This window comes from Astatotilapia calliptera, chromosome 11 (assembly GCF_900246225.1).
Source record: "Astatotilapia calliptera chromosome 11, fAstCal1.2, whole genome shotgun sequence".
Classification (NCBI taxonomy): domain Eukaryota; kingdom Metazoa; phylum Chordata; class Actinopteri; order Cichliformes; family Cichlidae; genus Astatotilapia; species Astatotilapia calliptera.
The window spans coordinates 21,015,305-21,039,476 of NC_039312.1; the positions used below are offsets into that span (position 1 = coordinate 21,015,305).

General features: G+C 43.3%; 1 protein-coding gene across 1 annotated transcript in view; it reads left to right on the plus strand.

The window, feature by feature from the left end:
- Positions 1 to 6,098: 6,098 nt before the first annotated feature.
- Positions 6,099 to 24,172, plus strand: part of adamtsl4 (ADAMTS-like 4) — a 35,475-nt gene continuing 17,401 nt past the window's right edge. Inside the window, exons 1-4 of the mRNA XM_026184297.1 lie at positions 6,099 to 6,395; positions 7,897 to 7,960; positions 11,102 to 11,688; positions 12,480 to 13,170. Coding sequence (XP_026040082.1) covers positions 6,373 to 6,395; positions 7,897 to 7,960; positions 11,102 to 11,688; positions 12,480 to 13,170 — 1,365 coding nt within the window. The 5' untranslated portion in view covers positions 6,099 to 6,372. The remainder of the gene's footprint in view (positions 6,396 to 7,896; positions 7,961 to 11,101; positions 11,689 to 12,479; positions 13,171 to 24,172) is intronic.

Consider the following 24,172-nt stretch of genomic DNA (forward strand, 5'->3'; position numbering starts at 1 on the left):
AAAGAGGCCACCCAAACACACGAGATATCAGTAGAAAGCCCAGGACGTCTTCTATTTAGTATTTGGACTTAGTAGCTCAAATAAGTCAAAAGACAGATCAAAAACAAATGTCCGTTACAGAGGACATAAATGAATAGGCTGCTTCTCAGGAGGATATATTGGGCTAAGTTCACAAAGTCCAAATACTACATTACACATTACACAAGCATGATGATCTTCATCATAATCTTCATTTATGTGACGCCTAGAGAAATCTGTTCTGGCAAAACTTGTGTAAAAATATTGGAGCGGCAGACATTATCTTTCGGCAACCCTGATGCATCCACCAAAATTTGTGCCAATGTGTGGAAGCTTGTTTCCTCCGCTGAAAAAAACAAAACAGAAAAATGTAACTTTTTCTGTCCATAACTCAAAATTCTGAGTTGTTGTGTCAAAATTTCAACTCAAGCTTTAGAGAAAATTCCTCAAAATTTTGAAATAACTCAAAATTTTGACTTTGCTTCACCAATCAGGAAGTGGATTTTTTTATTTCAGTGATAGAAGCAACCTTCCATACCAACGCATGTGTCCATCTGAGAATTGTTTTACTCAAATCTGACACAGTCCCAATGATTATTACATTTTCATTTTCCTCTCAACTCTCTATAAGTCCATGTGATGTCCAGCTGTGCACATGTGGTACGTGTCCTGTGAGTTCACAGTGAGTGAGTGGGTTTACCTGCCTGCTGCCAGCTCTGCTTAGGCAACATCCTTAAATGGAGCAGTCAGAAGAGTGACCAGATCCCAACAAACTACATGTGTTTGTGTGGGACAACTACTGAGAGGTAGCCTGAATGTCTGGATTTTATTTCACTGTTATTTCAGCTGCTTCTCTGTCTGGTAGCAGTTTTTTGGGTTTCTGTGTGCTGCAGATTGGCATATCTTTTTTGAGCCATATCTGACAATTTTAGCACTTTGACACATAATGACACAGACATACTTTAACAGAAATGTCCTGGTGTGGAATTCAAAAATAACTCCCGTGAAAAAAAGATAAAAACAATATTTCTCAGAATATAGCGCTGCTTCATTTTTTGTGGTAGTTTCCATCATATTGAAGAAAAAGCAGAAAAGCTTGTGACAGTTCATCAATGAAGTGCAGTCCCACATAAAGAGGGTCATCTGGTCAACCTGGTAGTGAAAACACTGCTGCATGCTGCATGCATAACTTTGGATATTATCCAAAGGTCATGTGTGAAAACTGTGAGGAGGTCACCTTTGAGGAGGCACAGAGCGTCTGGAGGTGGGGCATGCAGAGGGAAACCAACAGAATATTTATGACTTATGTGGGGAAAACAAACAGCATGCTGATTTTTGTTTCAATAAAGTTTTTTCACTGTTGATGACCTTTTTCAGCCTTTAAGTGGAACAAGTAGAAAAAGTTTGAGCAGCGCTGTGTTGGAGCAAAGAGGCTCGGCTCAGTGCAGGATTCATCCTCTGTGCACCATGAAAGTTTTATAATTTCATGCCAGTACATCCGATAACTGCTGATTTATTTCAGCTTGGATGAACCAACAGATGAAACTTCTCCCTCCTCCCCACGCAGAGGTGCCTACATACATCTTTGTTGAAGCGTGTTTCAGCGCTGACTCTTCTGTAGGTCAGTGGCTGAATGTGAAATGAGCTCTTTGTTATCATTACTGGAAGAGTGTTGCAGGACTGATCCTTCCCCCGCTTCCGTCTCTATCATCTCTCCGCCCTGCTGCCACCTTTAGCACACAGCGGTCCAGCCCCGAGGCCCAACCCGTCTGCTGACCTGAAGAAGCCCGGAGCCCTCATTAACCGTAACAGCGAAATGGTCGCGGGCCTACTGTTCCTGTGCCCGAGGCTGAGGCGTGTGTGTTTTTTGGACTCAGGGTGTGTGTACATACTAGAAGTTTTTCAAGTGATTTATCACTCCCACAGGGCCCCGCTACTCTGATCTGCAGTGCTATTACTCAGATCAGCCAGCCGAGACAAATAACAGATCTGCTGCTACATATAGACCTCCCCGGACACATGCACACACACAAACACACACACACACAAACACACATTATCTCTGTGCTGTGGTGACTAGTTGAGAGAGACATTTTGCTAATCAGGGTCCTGCGGTTGGTGGTGCGTGTCGACAGGCCGGCATGTAAGTTATTGCTTCTCAAGGATCCAGAGAAAGATAGATAGGGAAGGAAGGAGAAGAAAGACATAGATAGGGGGCAACGGAAGGGGGGGCAAAGAGGGCTATAAGTGGTCACGGGCCAGTGGTAGCCATGGCAATGACCTCTGGCTAATTGTAGTTACTGATAGACATGGTGCTTAGAAGTACAGAGATATCCTTTACACTAATAACACACAAAAAACACACACACACGATGTACGTATAGAGTGTGTGTGTCCCTGTATTCACCCACTGCACCCGCGCATTTCTTGATTTTACATGAACTTGTTTTTTATTTTGACAGATCAGATCTTAAGCCCTGTCTGTAATGTTGTTTAGTCTTCGGTCATCTGCTCTTAGCGGGCTTTGAAGTCGCTAATCTCCATCACCATTGCCGTGTCCACATTGTTGCCAAGAAAAGCAGCGTGTCCAACTATAACTCACATGCACGCCCTCCTTTCCCGCTCTCGTTTACACCGTGTGGGCTCTTTGCCTCAGGGTAGCAGGGTGGGAAATGTTAATGAGGAGGTTCAAGAGCTGGATCAGAAGGGACCTTGAGTGAGATAATGTCTTACAAGTAGCAGGGGGCTTGATGTTGGCTCTCTGGGCTCTGATCTCCAGGAGACACACTAGAAAACGAATCTCCATCATTCCTCTTTCCTCCCACTGTCCTCTCATGCTCTGCTTTTTCTCCGAGCTGATCCTCCTCTCATCTTTACTCTTCACATGCTCTGAACTTTCCCCGCCTCACTATTTTCAGTGGTGAGGAGATTATGTTTTTTATTAATGTGTCATGCAGCTATGCCCAGCCCTCAAGGGGCATGACAGCAGCTAATAACGTAAACCAGATCCACGGATCGAGCACATATCTTTAAAAAAAAGAAAGAATGCACAGCCCAAAAATAAAGAACACAAAACAAACTCATAATTTTAATGCTTTCGTGCCTTAGATATTGTTCATACATTAAATCTTATTTAAGAGAATAAGCGATGAAAGAATAAACAGAATGAAAGCCCATTTTCTTGTTTGTGACACTCATTCTTTCTTATTTCTTTTTGTGCAGCACATGAGGAAAAACAATGTCTCTCCCTACTGTTATTAAATTTGTCAATGTTAATAGACAGCAGATGACTACCAGTTCTTTTCCATGCAACTAAAGAAGTAATAGCTGTGTTTGTATATATACACCCTCTGCATGTGATCTAAATGACACTCTTTACTCCCACTGTCACCCTGTGAGCTGCTTGGCTGCTTGGTGTGTTCTGTTTTAGAAAACCAAACCAACCAGGATGTTTTGTTTTGTTTTTTAAATATGGTGACACATTTAAACACATTTTTCCTTGTGGGAAATCAGAAAGTCCAATCAGAAGTAAATACACCTTTGCAAGTTGGAGAAGTAAACATCGGGTATGATTTTCAGGCTCTTTTGCAGTGCACTGCGCCATAAAACATTAAAAGTGGCCCTGGACGTGAATCTGAAAGTTGCTTTTTACTTTTTGTTTATTAGCATGTTTAATGAATAATGCTAACGTCTCTCTGTGCCCTTCATCCCCAGCTGGTTGAGGCAGATTCCTGCCCCTCCCTGACCCTGGTTGTGTTCTTTGAAGGGAATTCTTACCCCCCACTTTTGCCAAGTCCTCCCTCAGTGTGGATGACGTGATTGTTTGACTATTGTTTGATCATCTTTACTTAGAATTTAAGTACCTTAGACTCTTGTTATTGTGAAGTAGAGGTTACAGTAATGAAGTTGAATTGGTGGTACAACTACTGAAATCTTTGACGAAAAATAGACTGGACTTTACGCAGCAAACTCCATTTACCCAGTCATTCACATACACAGCAGTGCACACTTATTCTACACATATAGTGTTTTTTAAGCTAACACACAATCACACACACACTAATGGAGGCATCTGGAGCAATCTGATGTTCAGGATCTCGCCCAAGGATAGTTAGACTTGCAGGAATTGCAGGAGAAACAAACCACCAACCTAACAGCTGGTGGACCACCCACCCAGTCCACCTCCACCACACAGCTGACTGTCAAAATACTCTGTTACAGCAAAAATCCTGCATTCATATCCTCTGTTAAAGTACAGAAGTATTACTTTCAAAATATATTAAAGTACCTAAAGTAAAAGTACTTGCTATGTGCAATATATAATGGCGTCATTTTAATTACCTTATTTACTGCTAAGCTTAATATAGTAATATTGAAAAAAGTGATCAAGATCATTATTTCAAGTATTTGCCAATAGTTATTGATTGAAGGAGTTAGGAAGCGATCACAGTTCAGGTGTCATCTTACTTACCCTGGGAACAAATGTAGGCCTCAGCTTATTTTAAAGACCTAAAACTACCGTATCTCCCCAATAGAGCAGTTTGCTGGTTTACTTGTGGTTCCATATATCCATATATCCATATATACATATATCCATATGAGTAGAATGGGAGGCAGAGCCTTCAGCTTTCAGGCCTGCGAGACAGACACCCTCTCTACTTTTAAGATTATGCTTTCCTATTTTAGATAATGTAGTTAGGGCTGGATCAGGTGACCCTAAATCTTTGATTATAGAGACCAAAGAAATTGAAATGTAACTGTCATAATGCATCTTCACTAAAGGCGAGTTCTCTTATAATAAATGGAAAATGACCAGAAAAATCTTTTTAACATTGTTATTCATAATTATAATGCTCTGTTAAGTATCCCAACACACATAGAGAGACACACCTGTATTCACCTTGTTCCTTTGCTTCTTCATTTACTTCCAGCCACGACTTGGAGTCAGATGTCACTTCACCGAGAGCCCCTGCAGCAGCTACCCTCTGGCTAAGCTTGCTGAGCATTTTCTCAACAGCTTTAATGTTTGAACTGTTTTCATTTTTGTGGAAAAGAAAAACAACAACAACAATGTGCTATGGATCAGTGAATTTTCGCAATTGTGTAATTTCAAGATAAATAATATATCTCATATTCATGGTTTTTTTTGTTGTTTTATTGGTCATTTTAGTGGCATAAAGACCAACTTGTTTATGTATTTGTTTTTTCATTCATAACTCTTGGCTGTGCCCCTAATTGTGCATGGACCTCTGGCCTGAGCTCATTGAATAATCCGGTGGGGGGGGGGAGATAAGCAGTAACCCCTCCTTTAGAGACGCCTCCTGGTACCGACTGGAAAGGTTGGTGGACTGCAACCAAACATACAGTTTTCACATCTGCTTCCAACCAAAGCTCCTGCTCTCTCTCTCTCTCAAACACACACACACATGCACACACACAGAGTGAGATCTGTGCTCAGGGGAGCCGTGTTTCTTGGGTCTATTTATCTGAGCTCCAAATTGGTGAAGCATGTCTGGTTACAGTCTTTAAATGTGATTAAACAGTTATGAGAAAAAGTCTTTTTTCTTTTTTTTTTGCTCCAGTAAGTCAACAGCCATATTTCATCCACGCAAAATAAAAACACACATATATCTCCCACTTGGAATTTGTTTCTGTAACTTTGTCAGACAACAATTAGTGTTTGTGTTGGCACAACAGTAAGCTCATAATTCTTTGTACTTCCCCTTTAAAGTGCTGCTGCTGCAGATGCTGCCAGCTCAGGGTTGTTCCTGACAGTGTTTAGATCATTACTACTGATCAGTGTGACCAAGCACAATGGGGCATTCTTATGTTAGATTGAGCAACTAAGAAAGCGGCTCTGAGAGTTATTATAGCTCAGTCAGGGCCCATAGTGAGTGTGTGTTATGAGCGCGTTTTAGGCTGGGTGGGGGGGGGGTGGGGAGGTTGTTTTTCATGTGTGAAAGAGAGGGAGAGTGTGTGAGAAAGTTGTGTAATCTGTCCATTTTTTGTCCCCCCCCCCCCCCCTTCTCTGTCTCTCTTTCTCCCGTGCCCCCCCCCGGCGCTGTCAGGCGTCACACTAGTTTATATTAAGAACCCAAAGAAGTTGTCGAGTGAACGGCACTGAAAGAGAAAAAAACGAAACTCTTCCCACTCTCCAGAAATCACGGGGAGTGACTGTGACAGGAGGAAGGGGACAGAGAGAGAGAGAGAAGAGAGAGAGAGAAGAGAGCTGAAGTCCTCGCAGGACTTTATCACGTTTCTTTCAGGGCTCCGCAGATCGGATTAGACAACTAAACTGGACTGATAATTATTATCTGTGAGCGGAGTCGGGACCGTGCGGGAGACTCTTGGAGCATGCAGCTCGGTTTGCTGTTCAGGTAAAACTTCTTCACGTCTGCTGCACCCTGCTGCTTCTCTCGGTCTGTCCGTAGAAAACACCACATGGGAGACTGAGTCCAACTTTGTGCGCAGAGTTGTTTCAGAAAGTTGTTTTGGTTTTGTGGTAAAGTTTGCGGTTTTACGCACGATGCCCTCTTGTTGCGCACTGGGCGCTGTCCAGGTAATCTGAAAGGAATTCACCCAAAGGCGACTGTTTGTTTTGTTTTTTAGCTCGGAGTTCCCTCTGTCTCCTCGGGGCAGATTTTTGGGAGTTTTCTCCACTGATATAATTCTCTTTCTCCCTCTGTTCCCCTGTCCCCGCTGCTCTGAGGTTATTCTACAATGTGCCACTGTAGCGGCGAGGGAAACGTGGACCCGCGTAGGGGGTCTTTACTTCGGCCTGAGCGGCTCTGTTGTGCGGGATCTTTGTGTTTTTCGGGGGTAATTGTATAGTCTGGTGTGGGGAAACTTCCAGAGACCGCGGCGGCGCACCACACTGGGTAGAAGGGACCAATTACTCTGACTACATGTGGCTTGCGGACTGGTGATTGTGGGGATGGTTTGGTTCTGGTGGTGAGCGCTGAAAGGTCCAGCTTAGCAAGTTGTTTAGGATCGTGTTCTGGCTATTTTCCTTGTCAGATGGAAAGAATTTATCCCTCTTGTTTCAATACACTTGTCTCGGTTTCTATGATAATTATAGACAGACTTTGAAACAAGTGTATTATCTGTCTTTTTTTCCTTTTTCCTTTCTCAATGAATAGTGAGACTTCTACGACTCATGTGAGGATTTAAACTACTTTTTCAGGTGAACAGCTTTTGCCCAGCCCAGTCAGCGACTCAACATAATCCCCAGTTGTTGCTTCATGCCCAATTCAACAACTCCAAAGCCACCCCAGCCATACAGCACGTCTTTGAACGTCACACCTTCGAATTAAAAGTAGCTGAAATTACAAGATGATTTCGGATGTTGCAACTTATTGAGCCCGAGAGCGTGGCAGCTGTGTGTGTGTCTCTAAAAACCACATCCTCAGGGTGTGTACACACGCAGGGAGAGGCATGCAGAGGGAAAACATGCTTGCTGTTAAAACCCATTAGTTTGTTAGCACCTCCCAGGCTTTCCCAGATTGATTGAGATGCTTGCCTGTGATCCTTGAAGGGGGAAAAAGAAACTTTTGTTCACACCCATTTGAGCCCACAGGCCACCCAGAGTGGGGGAGAAAGGGGCATAATTGGTTGGTAAAGTACACTTAGGTCACTGGAACATTTAATAAGGTGTTTGGGTAACACTTGTAACACCTTTTAAAACAAATGTACACTGAAGGAAAAGTTTAAGAAAGCTGACAATCCCTCAACAGGGACTAATGAAAGTCTTTAAGTCTGAACATTATATAGCAGGTCATGGATTAACTGCGTGCTTTACAAAAGACCTCATTCAACCTGCTGATATTTTAAATCCTGTATATCTCCCACTTTTTTACCCTCTATTCTTTGTCCCTCCAGGCTCTATGTGCTGTGGAGCTTTGTGGTGGTCACGACCTCCGTGACCAGGACTGCCAAGAGGAAGGTGAGCCATGAGCCATTAGATCGTTAAGTTAGCTCAACACAACAGTTTCACTTCAGAGGGGTGAAAGGTGACAGCAGTTGAAAGGACAGGTTCACCTTCTCTTAAACGTCACTCACATACTCATGTACACTGAAAGAGTTACAGGACATGAAGGCGTCCATCCTGTCCTTACTGCCCGTGAGGACGTCCAGTGAAAGACAAATAGCAAAATATGTAGTCATCATGCTTTATGCAGCTATTGTGAGACTTTACCAGTCAAAACTGAACAAATTAAGAGTTTTGGGGGGATTAACATTCCCTCTATGATTTACTTTAGCATCCTCGTACTGCAACTAGGCGAGAAAAGGCAGTCAGGGGAGAAATGCTGGAGCCTAAAGTTTGCAATTCACTACAGATCTCAGCATCTTTTAATTAAACAAGAACAGCAACCCTATTTTTAGCACTTTGAAGATGAATTTAACAGATGATCAGGCTAAGACCAAAGCGGACATGTGCTGCTTGGCCCAAAAATTCATTACAGAGTAAACAGATTCAGCAACACACAGCACCACATTGGAAACTAGTTGCTCATTACTGTTTTATTGCTACATTTGCAAGCTAAATAGGTTAAAAAAAAAAAAAACCTACATTATTAATAAAACTGCTTTTAATGCCAAGCATGATGATGATGGACCTGTTGCATAGCTGTAAAAGTAGAGCCAGGTTCAGCTTTAGTTATTGGATGAGTTCTCTGTGGCATTAGCTTCTTTCAGGTGAACATCACACCTGCGTTTCACCACACAGGAGGACAAAGATGCTTCTCTACCTATGAAGCAGCACATCTTTGGAAAGAACGTCTCTTGAAACATACAACAACCATAAGAACCAAAGCTTACTGACTTATAATGATCAGTGTTATATTCAATCAGTCGTCCAATTTGTGCGTCGCTTCGTTGACCTTTGTGTCAGACTCCTCTCATTTGTACTGTATTGTACATGTGCACATTTCTTTCTCCCTTTTTTAGCATCATTGTTAGCACTTTATTCACGTGAATGTTCTTTGTAAAGAGCTGCATTTTTATCTTGAAGGCCACAAGCCAAAATGTGTCTCTCTGGCAATAAGATGAAAGCGTAAGATGAAAGAAGGAGGAAAAAGTTCTCTTCCACTGGAAACCCACAGTGCCACTAATGATTAAAGCCACTCTTTAACTGTAATCTGGCCGTGTGAATATTGTTTTTAAAAAAACGGCTTTAAAGGGCAAAGTCCCACCAGTGTGATCTTGGAAAATGACTGCGCGGAGGGAAGACATATCTGCACCCCTGACTGGTCCAGGCCTGGTAGAGGAGCAGTGTCGCTGGAGTTTAACCAGTAGCTCCAGAGGTCGATGGTGGCTGCTGTGGGGGTCACTGCACGGAGCTCGTTAATGGTCCCAGTTATGTGGCAGCTGTGTTTGATGTCACTCATTACGACAGCGCACGCCTCCCCACTGCCACACACACACATGCGCGTCTCGACCCCCTCCTCATCCTCCTCACTTCTTTCTCTTTCTTTTTCTCCCACCCTCCTGCCATGTTACCCCAGACCAAGACAGGAACTTTCTTTTTTTTTATAATCTGGTGGCGAACTGGAGGATCAGAGCATGCCCGCACATGCGCTCAGGCTTACATTTGTCCCCTCTCTCCTCTGTCCACAAACAGTTTGTACAAGATGTTTACTTGCACATTTCTGCCAATTTAGACATGCATTTACACACTTGGAAAGAGAGAGGAGAGAAGCAGAGCACAGATTCACGTTTTGATTCGTTCTCAATGGAAACTTTTGTTCAGCTCGCATGTTTGCAGGTCTGCCAACCAGGCCAGTGCTTCAGTTATGAAACGAGAGGAGAAACATTTCTTTATAACCACAGAGGAAGAGAGCAAAGCCTGAACTGGCACCGACATACATGCATTCACACACATTCATATGTACAAACAAGACTGCACAGAGCAATCAGCCCTGATTTTTGTCATTTCTGCAGTGCGTCCATACGACGCCGGCTCCTCCTGCTCACAAGCTGCTGGCAGGTGCCCGAGTCTCTCCTAAGCCTCGGCGAAGGATAGTATGTGTAGGATTTATATTTTGGCCCCAGAGGAAGGAAATTCATGAGACTATAGCTCATCAGTGAACTCTGTTTCTGTGAAGAAAAAGGATTTCGAGACAGTTTGGATTTTGCAATGGCAGTTATTACTGAGTTAAGAACTTCTTTAAATTATTGTCAGGGTTTGCAAGTTTCACCCTTTGAGTCAGAGGTGCAGCTGCTGCAGTGGTTTATTGGAGCACTTTAGATACTTAGCAAATTTTCTTTTACCTTTATAGACTTTTTTGACATTCAAATCTTTAAAAAACTAAATAGCTGCAGCAGTTTATTGAAACATAGAATGTAGAAATACAGTATATTAGAGTTTGTGCAATTCTCATGAGCTTGTAAGTCAAGATTTGGTACCTTTATTCTTAAACACAGAATGAACTCTCTGAGGCAGCTTTCTCACAGCGTCTGTAAGTAGTCTTCAGGAATAGTTCTCCAGACTTCTTCAAGGACTCTTGAAGAGCTCTTCTTTGGATGTTGGCTGCCTTTTGTTCTGTTCTCTGTCAAGATGATCCAACACTTTTTAGTAAAGTGGAGGTCCGGGTTGTGGGGAGGGTTTTTAGTGTATTTGCAGTGTGGGATCGTTGTGATGCTGAAAAACGAAGCTGTTGCCAATCAGATCCTTACCTGATGGTATTGTATGGTGGATTAAAATCGGATGGTACTTTGTTGCATTCATAATTCTATTAAGATATTAAGACCAGAGAACTTTTGTTCAAGACATCTTTAAAATTTGACAACAAGGTTTTGCTCTTTGGAAGAGTAGCTTGAGTATGTCAGTAAAGGTGATCACTTCATCAGAAACAGTTTTATTATGTTTGTTTAAATCATAAATTGTTGCTTCATATATGTCACACTTGCCCTCTTTGATATAATGCAATTATTATTAATATTAGTAGTAGTAGTATTAGTATTATCATCATCGTTTATCTTTGATACTCCTGTTTGGATTTTCTTCCGTTGAATGAGATTTTAAGATGTCTGTCTGATCTTGGCACCGCTTTTTATTGACAGCTTGTGTGTGTTTGTGTCTCAGGTGGCAGGTCGAAGGTCCAGACAGGTGTTTGAGCCTGCAGCGGGCGTGTGGTCAACATGGGGGGAGTGGTCAGAATGCTCTCAAACCTGTGGCGTGGGCATCTCACAGAGGAGCAGGAAGTGTTTACCTCCACCTCCTCCGCAGGCCCCTCCACTATCCCACTCTCCACCAAACTGGGCAGGTTATCTTCCCGGGGGCGTCGGAGATCCTGCCGTCTCACCTGTGCGTCCCTATTATCCTCCTCGTTACCCTGGGCAGCACCACCTGCCTTATCGCTCTACGTCAGTCTCCACCAATCAAAACCCAGGATTGCCTCTTTATCGGGACACACCCGCTGAAGGAGGAGGAGGGCCTCCCATACCAGCGCAAACCAATCGATCACCTCCTTTGTACCAGCCAGAATTCTCCTCAAACAATCAAGACCCCGTGCCTCCTGTTTTCAGATCTCCCTACCGGGCGCCAGCACACGGCTACAACCAGCCAGCACGGGTCATCAGGCGACCAACCAATCCTGGAGCACTGAGAGCAGGAGGAGGGGGGAGCAGAAGGTCGGTCTCCACCAGCCGGGAGGGTTTACCTACAAGAAGGTTAGTGATTTAAAAAAAAGACCAAAAAACACAGCTAATTTTACTTAAAGAGCAACAGTTTGGGTGCACCACTGCACCTGTAACCCACCCAGTTGTGACGTAACAGCGTAACAAAACACCTTGAGGATGATGACCTATAAACCACCAAGTCAAGAAAAACAAGGTCCAAATTTAAGGATGCTAATCTACGTAAGCTTCTTTCCATCACAGTTATGGCACGTATCAAAAAAACCCAAAAAACAGAACATTTACATTTTGCCTTACTCAGCACTCTTGAGTTCGCTTTTTCCAGGAAAATGTCAAAGGAAGTGAGTTTTGCATCGCTGGCAGTAGCAACGGCGGTTTGTTTAGGATAAATAGACGGACTCGGTTGTTTGGATGGGGAACAACAGCATCGCCGTGGACAAAAACACAAGAAAAGATTGATCACTGGGCGTGAGGGAAGGTGTGATGTTACAAAGATGAAAGAAACTGCCGGTTTGTTTTCAGAGTAATGTTCGACTGACATGTTGAGGCTTCATTCAGGTGCCATTAGTTAAACCGCTGACATTGTTTAAGCATTACAGGGTTTGTTATTATGTTTCAAGTTTTGGGAACTTGCCCATCTCTGTTTCTGGTATCTACTGTATTATTACATCATTACGTCTGTTTTTTGTCATCCAGACAGGCAAGGCATCACCCTTCCCGCTCACCACAGGCTGCTGGTTGTGTGTCGTTTATAATAAATTTACTCTGCCTCTCTGTCTCTTCTCCTTCCTCTTCTTCATCTGCCTTTTCTTTTTGACCCTCAGGTCTTCCAGCATCCGTCCAGGTCAGTTTGGATACGGCAGAGTTCCCTTCTCTCTGCCTTTGCATCGTCAAAACCGCCAAGCTCGCCACACTGTGAACGGCACTGAAGATGCCACAGTAGCGCCCGAACAGGCTGCTCCTGAGGACATCACAGAGAGTAACAGGGGAGAGGAAGAGGAGGCTGAGAGGGGTGAAAGGGACAGGCAGGAGGAGGAGAATGCAGAGCGGGAGATTTCTGAGACACCTGCCGCAGAGAAGGTGCCCACAGTTCCCACCATCCGCCCTCTGCTGCGACCCTCTCACACCCATACACAGCACGGGAGGGCCAGAGGGCAAGTCCCACCCTCTCGTCCCTTATCACGTTCCTCGCTACCGTCTGTCTTCAGTAGCCGCCAACGGTTTGACTGGAGCTCCGTCACTGCCCCACCTCCACCTGTCCCTCCTCTGTCGCGGCCCTACTCCCCTGCAGCCGGTTCACCTTTTTCCCCACCTCTCCACCGCAGCAGCCCTGTGCACAGAGACAGGGAGCTCCACCCGGCCTTCAGTCCCCAAGCTCCACCTGCCGGAAGCATCTACCCCTTACAGCACCCGCACGTCTCACACCTGGGGATGGAGTCAGGCAGAGAAGGTGGGGCTCCTCGCACGTACACATGCGCAGGGCCGGAGAAGGAGTACCGCAGGTGTTTCTCGCAGGTAAGACCTAAAGATTGTGTCCAAATCTTCACCTGTGAGTCTTCAACACACAATTAATTTTCCACTTAATATACCGGCTTCACACCCAATCATTCAGTATACAGTCGCGCTCGCTTCGTATGCGTGCAGTGAATATTTGATAGGTAGACTATTCTCCAGTTTCTCCAGTTCCAACAGTAGCTGGTTGTCTCTGAGCACTGAGACGGAAAATGCCTCCTACTGCTTCCGCTACGCCATGCCATTTGTGTATTCTGGGATACAACCAGAACACACATTTACTCCAGTGAAACTACACAAGAAAATTAAGCACATGTGCATGTCTTTACAGCACACATACATGTGAGTATAAACACTGTGGGTGTTACTCTGGGCAAATGCACATCTGGCTCGGGCCCTGCATTGATTGCCGTCTTATGATTGGGGTTGCGACCTGCTCCATACCTATCAGTGCAGCACAGTGAGAGCTTTATCTGAGCAGAGAGCTGCCAAGAAGAGGAGCCAGAGACACCGTCGGGCTGCTCGTGCCAGATGGGCCAACTCACTGTCAACGCACAGGTGAGAATCTGGGGTCGACCTTGCAGCAAATCAGGCTTCACTCAGGCGAGAACGCTGCACTTGATTTCACTCAATTAATTGTGAGATTTAGAGTGAATATTGCGGATAAAGTTTCCAAGCAGTACAGCAGGTATTAGGTGTATCTATGGTGCCATTTCAAGCTGACCTTACTTGTTTAAAAAGGGAAAATAACTCAAAGCACAAAGGCTCTTCACATATGATAGTATTTTCAGCCATCAGCTGCATTCAGCCTGGTAGGATTACAATTGGCAAGCTTAGACGTTTTCCACCTCTTGCTATGGCTGCTGTAAATTAACAGCAGACTTCCACACAACCTTCGGCCATCGCTGCCATTTCTCAACTATCAATCAGTCAAATCTGGTCTCTGGAGAGGGCGACAGCACATGGAAATTTACATATTTCAGCTCCAGTAGCCAAAAAGCGTTAACTGTAGTCAGGCATTTATAAAAATACCTGATTTATAGACACTGTGTGATACCTGAGGATCAAATTAAAATGCTTTCGTGCACGTGGCAACAAGTATCCAAAGCTATTGTTCAGTTTTCTTAGCTTTTCAGCTGCTTTAAAGAATGATTGGAATTATATGAGGACTAAACCTTAGATACATGCGTAAAAGCTAACCTCTCCCTCTGCAGATGGAGAGACGATTAAACAAAACTGAGCACTCGAATCACGGCAAAAATACCCAGGGTGACATGTGACTGGGTTATTTATTCCAGCAGGTCTATCTTAAGTGGGCGCGCAGGAGGACGTGATAAGACTGGGCTCAATGAACGCCACACTCACATGCGCACCTACACCCTCCTGCCCCCACAGTCCACATCTACAGCTTGCTCTCATCAGAGTGGAAGTAGACACTCGAACGGGGCACTCATGTTGGCACTCACAATCCCTTGACTTTTCCCTCTGCAGATAATTTGGCAGCCTCTCTGCACTTGTCTTTTATCCCCCTATCTTTCTTTCCTTCTGTCTGTGTCCTGTTCAGTGCTCAGTCGTCCCCATTTTAAAACAGATTTAGTAGCTGGCAGAATACATGACCTGTGTGTGCCAAGAGTGCTAATAGCAGTCCTGTGATGGCTGAGCCTGACTCATTGGGTTACATATTTACCCAACATTAGCCTCTGTTTCAGCCTCTCTTGCTGCTCCAGTAGATTGTTGGTTTTATGTGTCTTAAAAATAGGTTCAAGTCCTGCTGAATGCAAGACTTTGCCCAGGCTTGTATGAACTGTATATATAATGTGTGTGTTTGTAATTCAGGGAGTGAGCCAGATCTGGAGAATGACACATGCTATTATCTATTAGGTGTGTTTGTCAAAACACGGTGTGCCTGAGGCACATTGCAAGTGTGACTGGCTGTTGCAGTGAAGCAAATGGGGAACCAAGAGAGGGACAGAGGAAGCGAGAAGGGCCAAAGGTCAGATGTGCAAGATGTGTGCGTAAGTGTCAGAGCGAGGGAATAAGGGGAGGGTGGTAAAGGAAGTGACGCAGTTAAGTAGTAGTGAAAGGGAGTACTGTTTTTAGAAAATGTGCCCATAGTAGTGGGAGGGCGAGCCAAAGGGCAAGGGAAGTAAAAAGGTGGGGAGGGAGCAAGGCGGTGAAGACAGAGAGATGGAAAATGAATGAGTGTTTTGGTGTGGAAGGATGGGGACAGAGGTGTAGAAGGAGGCGTGGTTCACTGAAGCAAAACAATTGACTTGGATGGAGAGGAAGAAAAAGATTCTGCTGGAAGACGAAGTTTGTGTCAAAGGAAGAAACAGATTCATGGAAAACTTTGTGTGTGTGTGTGTGTGTGTGTGTGTGTGTGTGTGTGTGTGTGTGTGTGTGTGTGTGTGTGTGTGTGTGTGAGCAAGAGAAAGAGTTTGGGTTCGTGTGTGTGTGTAACAGGAGAAGAAGTTATTCTGTGTGAGGAAGAGCGGAGGAGAAGGTGAAATTTGAGAAGAAGAAGAGGGGAAAAAGAGTTAGAAGCAGACGCGTCACAAAGACACCTCCTGTCCCTTCCTGTCCGAGGTCTTTCTAATAAATTTCTGCGATCGTCTAAGTGCTCCATCTTGTCTCGGTTCCTCTTTCTGTGCTTTACATGAGTGTAAATATTTACGTAGAATGACTAACAGTGAATACTTCTACACCAGAAAGTCAAGGAAGCGCTCCTCAGACCCAATGATGTCATTTATAGTCACGACCGGCAGGACATCCACCTCGCACTTTCCAAAAAACACAGTTTTATTAGTCCTAGTTTAGTGTCCTCTCTCTATATCCAGTTTCCTCTTAATTTATTGTTCTTGTCATTGACCTAAACCAGTGTTTCTTCCTTTACTGTATTCCTCAATTTGGAAGCCAAGATAAACTTCAGTCCTCACCAACAAAAGGCTCTGAGGTGAGATTTAAGGTAAAATCAGAAAACTCCTGCAGTGGTTCTGTGCCCACCCGTCGGTTACAGAGCCACAGTTTGAGAACCACAGGCTTAAAGCAACATTATTTATGACCCTCCTCAAACCGAACTCTTCATCTTGATGAGACAATAACACAAAAGATAATGCATATAATGCTTTTATGTATTAAAATTTCACTGATTTCACTCCTATATCTGACCCACTTCCACAGCACTGTGCAAAAGTCTTGCACCACCCCTCATTTCTTTACAATTTGCTAGGAAAATGCAAAATAGTATTGATTTATTACAACATATACAAACATGCCTGGAATACTTTTGGTACTGATCCCCAACAGCACTGGCAGAAATGCTGCCCTTTCATAGACGGCTGTCGTCCCTCTCTCCTGACCTCCTCTGTACATATTATGATGATTAGAAACACAGATTTTTCAAATTTAGATTAATCACTCCATAAGTTTCCAGTAATTTTCAGCTAGGTTCTTCTGTTTGCTGTACAAATAAGTACAATTTTATTCTGGTCAAACTGCATTTTTTTGTATTGTCAATTAAAGAAATAGAAACAAATAAGATGGTTTTCTAACAGGCTGCTGGAAACAAAGTCCCTAAACATATAATTTAATATGGTTCTTTCCCATTTTGTGTGTTATGTGTAAACACAACACTGGTTCATCCTAAGTTAGGGGCTTTTTTTTATGGTTGAATGATTCATAGGTCAGTGTTAAGTGTCTTAACAAACTAAAAAAAATCCTCTGAAACTGATCTGGTACAGGGAGTGGAATGAAAATGGGGAACTTTGAAAGATTTTCTAAACTATCGCTCAAAACCACCAAAAAAAAGTAGTCTGGTTCGTTGGAAGCAAAATATAAAGAAATGAGGGGTGTTTCGAGACTCGACACAGACACAGCACTGTGCGTTCTGGCCATCAAGACAAGCACACTCCTGTTTTCAGGCTGCTGCAGCAAGTCAGATGATCTAATCACACTCTGTCATTACAGAAGTGGTATTAAACAGAAAATATATTATGACTAACAGAGCTGAGGGGCCACACTCCTCAGCTCTAATGAGTGTGTGCTGGCCCTGCCACGCTCACTGCGGTTCCCAGGAAGTGACAAACGGGCCCAGATGTGGTGGGTTGTGGCATGAAACCACACACACTCATTCACAGGGATCTGAGCTTTATGTGCTTTAGTGCATTAGCAAGCAGAGCTACCTGCTTTTCTAGAAAACAACAGAAAAGCAGGTGCTGCCTGCTTCGCCTGCTTTTAACAGCTACTGCGTCCTGATTACGTTCATGTTCCTTTGATCTCTTTCGGTCTGTGTTTAGTTAGCTGAAGAATTGTGAATTAAAACCACAGAAGTACAACTGCCAAAGAAAAAAATATAACTTTAGAAACTTTTATTTGGGGGCAAATCAATAAACTTTTTAAGCCTTTTTTGATCAAATTTGGCTGATGGCTGCATGCTTTCAAGAATTTCAACATTAATTAACGATGTAGGTTGTTATTTGTTGGGTTGCGCACTTATTTGCACGGTCATCCAATGAAATGCAGTTTTGTCTGATGCCTCCTTCATCTCCCAGCATGCTCAAGATGACTTTTAGCATCAGTCCTCAGATAACTAGAACTAAACTTAAAGCTAAAGCGAGAGTTGAGAGAGAGTTGTAATAATCTCACCATCTACGTCTTTGTTAAGATAATCAAGTAAATGTTGAAGGAATTCAAGCTGAAAGGCTCATTAGATAAAAAAAAGGACATAAATATATATTACAAAGTCATATAGAAGATGTTCCAGTAGAAACAATCTAAATGCCATATTACATCACCCTCAGGGACATCTCAGCTCTTAAAGATGAATGAAATTAAGCATCAGCAGCTCGGAGGTGAATTCACAGAGAGATCAAATATTTCCAGGTTCAGACGGTTGGACTCTTGCTGCCTCTGTCGCTCTCTCTTTCTGAGGTCCAGGTGTTATTAAGAAAGTGAGGGTGATTTCTAGGTATTAAAAACATTCTGGTTTAAAAAATATGTTGTGGATTTGTAGAGCTGCTACATGGAAAGTGAAGCATGGAAACTGGCATTTGAGCACAGCTTTGGACTTGTTTATTGATCTTGTGGCCACAGTGTTCTCTTCTTTTCTTTGCTCAAACCCACATTTCTCCCGAGGACAGCATCAGTGTTACTCGCCATTCTCCCGCCTTCACTCGTTGCCTGTTTTTTGATTAGTGAGAAGTATTTCCTTTAGGGGACTCATGACACCCTCCGCCCCGCCAGGTCATAGCTGAAAGCTTCCCTATGAAGAGGCGGCACACGGCCTCGGTCACAAGATTAGGCACAGAATGTTAATCACTCGGGACAAACCTATACACACACATATGTCAGCGTATGTCACGGATTTGCATGCACGCAGAGACTGATTAGTCGTGCTGCGAGGTGATTCATGGCTGCAGGGGCCGGCCGTCAGTTGTTTTGTCTGCATTGTGCTGCAGTCATGCTTGAGGAATGACCGGCCAGCCTTAACCTGTATTCAGGCGATTTTGCCAGCTGTGCAGGCGTGGGCTTCAGTGGTGAATAAATGAGCAATGAGCAAGATGATAGGAGTGTGTCTTCAGAGGTTTCTCTGCTGAGACACGCATGGCGCTAAAGGTAGATCCCGACCAAGCTGCGGTTTGGCCTGTGTTATTGGTGGATTTCGACCTGTCACTTGTCAGTGTCAGAGTATATCGTGTCCATTATGCAGCAGTATAACATTTCTTTAAACATAACAAAACTGTGAAAGGTGTTAGAGGTATTTATCCAGCCTTCAACTTCATCTAATTATCTGGGCAAGAAGAAGGCACAGAGAACAGACAGTCTGACAAAGGATTATATATATTATACATATTATATATACACACAGAGGTGAGACACAGGCACAGGCAGTAATTAAAGTCAGACAGTTGCAAAAGAGGGAAAAGAACAAAAACAGAAAGTAAAACCAAATCAAGATATGTGAGAAAATTAACGTTTAAAGTGAAAGTGAAAGCAACTAAAAGACAAATAACGGAAACAAAGAGACATTGGAAAGTTAATATACACCCTTTTCAACTTAATAAAGTATGAACATTCATATTGATACACCAGAAACCTGCATCTGGATCCAGCATTGGTCACAGGGCTGTTTCCAGGATTTGTTTGAACTGGGGTGACGTGTCGAGGATCAGAATATTTAATAAGAAATTCAATCATTTAAAGTGACTAAAGTAAACATACCCCTTATGCCGAATGACACTTTTTAGATTCATATGCAGTATATAATCAGATCATAATTATTGATTTATGTGTATTCGTTGATGTGTATATCACTTAAACGTTCCAGCTTTTATAGTATATCAATAAGTGTACTATAGTATCTTAGTGGATAGGTTGATCTAAAATAATGCAGGATTTGGATTATTTGGATTAGCAAAGTAATAAACAGAAGACAAATAAATAAGGTTTAAAATAAATGCTGTAGAGAAGAAAATACAACATTTGAAGTAAAAGCGGAAAGTAGCACAGCAAAGATTACCCAATTAAAGGAAAAGTACTTCAAACCTGTACTAAATAGAAAATCTACTAAGTGGCATTCCTAATGGTCCTGTCCAAGCTTTTATCCAATGGAACTGCCCAGTGTAGGGTTAACAGTACTATAGTCCAATGGCGTTGGTCAGGACGGTGCCAGACAATCTTCCCACAACCCCCAACTACCACCACCACCTATTCATGAACGATCAGTTGGGCTCCTTAAACCTTAATTCCTAAACAACATCCTCACTTAAAATTAAACATCACGTTTTGCTTTTCTAAAACTTCTAATTTTAACTTGGATACACAGACTTTTCTGTATTTTTGTGCTACTTTCCTTTAACAAATGCGTGCCGAGTATGGAAAGTTGAGCACAAATGCTCCAGGGACTGTTAATGATGACTATGATGATGATAATGAGCATTATTATTATTTAAATCCTTTGTTTGAACAGACTGAGATCTCTTTTTCAAGAGAGGCGGGTGTACAGAAATCACACACACAAACCGATACCGACAGCCACACAATGAAACGACACATTATACGTGATTACAAATAAAACATGTGTAAGGGTAGTTGCAGATAAATAAATATAACCTTTTGAGATGTTTCAGTGAAATCCGAGAATGTAGCTACAGAGTTTGTTTTTGCAGCTCATTCAATCCATTTACAGGCAACAAAGTATTCAAAGATGAAATCATTGATTAAGTCACGTTGCCGTGGTAAGTGTGTGTTTCAGCTGTGTTGTGTTAAGGCTCCGGCTGTTGTGAATGTGTGATGTGTTTCTGTGGCTCAGAAAATATTGACCGAGACTCCTGCAGCATTTAATGTCTTCTGGCCGGTGTTCAGCTTCCAGGTTCGTTGTTGACGTGTTAATTAAAGCTGCGTTCCTCTACGGGGCCTAAGAATGCGTATAAGTAATCTTAACTTTCTGAACTAAATGAATTGTGGTTTTCATAATCGCATTTCTTTTACAAAATATCGCGAGCTGGCTAAAAGCAAAAGGTTCCATATTTTGTTCCTCTGCAGAACTCATTAGTGTAATCTGGGTGTTTGTTTTACATTCGAGGCTTTGGCTTGTGTGGCATTTTTGTGAGTGTGTGCAGAACAAAGCCGTCACCCCGTCTGCTCCACATGTTCTTATATATGCTGCGCACAGATCTCCCCCCCAGCCTGGGCAGTAAAACACATCTATAACCTTCACAGCTACCGTACAAAAAACACTAACTGTCCCTCTTTCTCCAGCTGCATTCACTTTACTCTCACCTGCTGCTATACGCTAGTCTGTCGCTCAGTCGCAGACATTTTTTTTGATCTCTTGCCTCATTTCTTTTGTGTTTACAGCACAATCTCTGAGCTGCTCTGACTTTATCAGATATGTTTGGTAGTATTTCATTAAACTCAGCAGCGAGGGAGTGGGAAAGTCCACTCTGGTAGAATTTGAGTCTCATATTAGTGGTTTTGGCCTTCATTTCTGTAACACAGCATTTCTTAAGTTAATTGCTGAGATCCGTAATCTGCAAAGGAAATTAAACACGCAAAGAAACAGAAGCAATCAGATGATAATCAAGGTGTTACACAAACCCACCGGTTAACCTGATCTGTGTGGGAATCTCTCCATCTATCATTCCTTATCTTGAAAGTGTTTTTGCCTTGTTGGCCCATTTAATAACCTCCTTTTCCCCCCTCCATCCCTTATGAGGAGATTCGCCCCTCGCCCTGTGCTCACAGTATACCACTCCTTACAATTACACACAAATTATCCTCCAGAACCATGAAACACCAGAGAGCACGTCGCCTTCTCTCTTCTGCTTTTCCCCTCAAACCATCTCCGCTTTCCTCCCCTCTCCGTTCGGTCCATTGTCTTTGCTGACATCCTTACACACCCTAGACATCTTTTTTTTAGAGCAGAATCCACTCCTACCGTCTTACATTCTTTCTTTTTACATTCCTTTTCCCTTTTTTTCTGTACTGTAGCATCCCACGTCTGCACACTACACCCTGTGCACATGTGTGTTTGTTTATGGGGCTGTTGTCCGTTTAATGTTTGCAGGCGAACACATATGCCCTGCGACATGGAGCATATCCAGTTTAAAACAGGGCTCTGCTTGTTTATGTGCAGCAGAAATATTTACAACCAGAACCAACCGTGTTTCACACACAAATCTGGGCAGATTTGCACGGTCCCCTGAAAACATAAGGTCGCATACGTGCGCTGACCTTTAAGGAGCCCGTATTCGGTTCTAAATTCAGTGGCTGTGGCTCGACACATTCCTTTATAAGCGGCCTTAACCAAATGTGTATCATATCACCCATAAATTATGCCAGGTTAAGTCTGTTTTTTGAGCAGCGAGGACATGCGGTAAGCCGTACCACATAAAGTTTCATGAGCTGGTTTCACACTTTGACAGAGGGGAAATACGAGACATCGCAGATACACACACTCACACACCAGTATGAAAATGCGGGGGGGGGGGGGGGGGTTTCAGCATCAGAGAGTGCATGCTTTGATGGTTTATCCATGAGAATCTTTTACACTTTGTCGCAGAGGATGGTTCACGTGGGAAATGTTGCTCTGTGTGTGAGTCTGAACCTTAGTATTCGCTCTCCCCAGACGAGCTGCTAGGAACTTTCCAGCTGTTTGTGACAGCTGTGTGCATGACGAGAGGTTCAGAAAAAAAAATACAAGAAAGAAAAAGAGGAACGAATCAAAGAAAGTAAGAAATGAAAGACAAGAAGATTGCAGAGCTGACAGAGATTAGAGTTCCAAGGAAATCTGAGAGCTTCGTGTGTGTGTGTGTGTGTGTGTGTGTGTGTGTGTGTGTGTGTGTGTGTGTGTATGTGTGCGCGTGTGTATGTGCGTGTGTGTGTGCACACTCCTCGGGCAGGGTGATTGTGGTTTACCACAGAAGTGACACCTGATGAAGCTGGTGGGAGTTTTAAAACCTGTTATTTAACTAAAAATGAAAACAGTGTACGAGTACGAGTAAAAGCAGAGAGCTATTACTGACTAAATGCACTGCCCTGCACGTCTTTTAGATGTTGATGGTATCTGTGGTCATTGATTTATTCTCCAACAGGACAGTGATGCCAAACACAGAGCTATCTTCAGCAAAAACAAGAAAAATTAGTTCTGTAGCAGATGGTCTGGCCCTCACTGAGCCCTGGTCTCAGCGTGATGCGGTCAGTCTGGGATTGTGAGCTCTCCAACTTTAACACACTCACCAAATACCTTCAAAAGCTGTGCAAGTGTACCAAAGACAAGTGGCACTTGTTTAAAGGCAAAGGGTGTAGTTTTTTTTTTTTTTTTTCATTTTTACAGCACTTTTCTGAAGGACTATTGATAAATGCAGAGTGATAAGGATTATTTTTTTAAAACAAAATATCACAGGACTGTGTTCAAAGGAAATCATTACATGGCATCTTAAAATTATGGATCTTGCTGGCAAGTAACTTATCAAACACACTTTAAAGGCTGATTCTGTTCATAACATTTATGGACAGAGATTCAAGGCACTGCCAAGTGGCATGGGCTTTTTGGTTTGGTGGCCTCAGGATCACCTCTCTTTTGGAGGATGATGTGGTTCTTTTGGCTGGATTACGTGGCGAGTCTACGCTCTCAGTTTTTCAGCCAAGTGTGAAGCGGCAGGAATGAGAACCACCTCCCCAAGTCTGGTTCTCAGCTGGAAAAGGTTTCAGTTGCAACTCCGTGAGTTGCCCCAAGTGCAGGGGTCTAAGTATCTACATTCCAACCCTCACCTATGGCCACAAGACGTGAGTAATGACCTACAGAATGAGATTGTGGATACAAATGGTGGAAATGAGCTTCTTCCGAAGGCTGTGTGGGCTCTCCTGTAGAGATAAGGTAAGGAGCTCGGGGAGAGGCTCAGAGGAGAGTGGCTACTCCTCCATTTGAAGGAGCCAGTTGAGGTTGTTTGGTCATCTGACTAGGATACCTCCTGGACACTTCCTAATTTAGGTGTTTCAGGTATGTCCTACCACGAAGCAACCCCATTGTAGACCCAGGGCACACTGGAGAGATTATCTCAGCCTGCTCGGGAATGCCTTTGGCTCCCCCCACAGGATGAGCTGGAGGAGCTGGCAGCAAGAGGGAGGTCTGGGCATCTCTGCTTAGGTTGCTCCCTCCAAGACCCAGACCCGGATAAGCAGCAGAAAACGGATGGATTGATAGCAAAGCAAACTCTCCTCCTTTTTGACTACAGTGGGAATCATAATTTAAAAAATGAGCTTTTTGTCATATCGAGCACAACTTTAAACCAGTGGCTTAATTCCCAAAATCATCTGGAAACTATTTATTGAAGCCAAAGAGCAAGTGAGATGAAGAGTTATATGATCCCTTAGACTTCCATACAACTGGAAATCTTTTTGCAGCCAGTGGAGTCGCCCCCTGCTGGTCATTAAAAAGACTGCAGCTGTAAGACAACCTGGAAGCTACGTCAATCTTTATGTCTGGAAATGAGAAATTGCACTT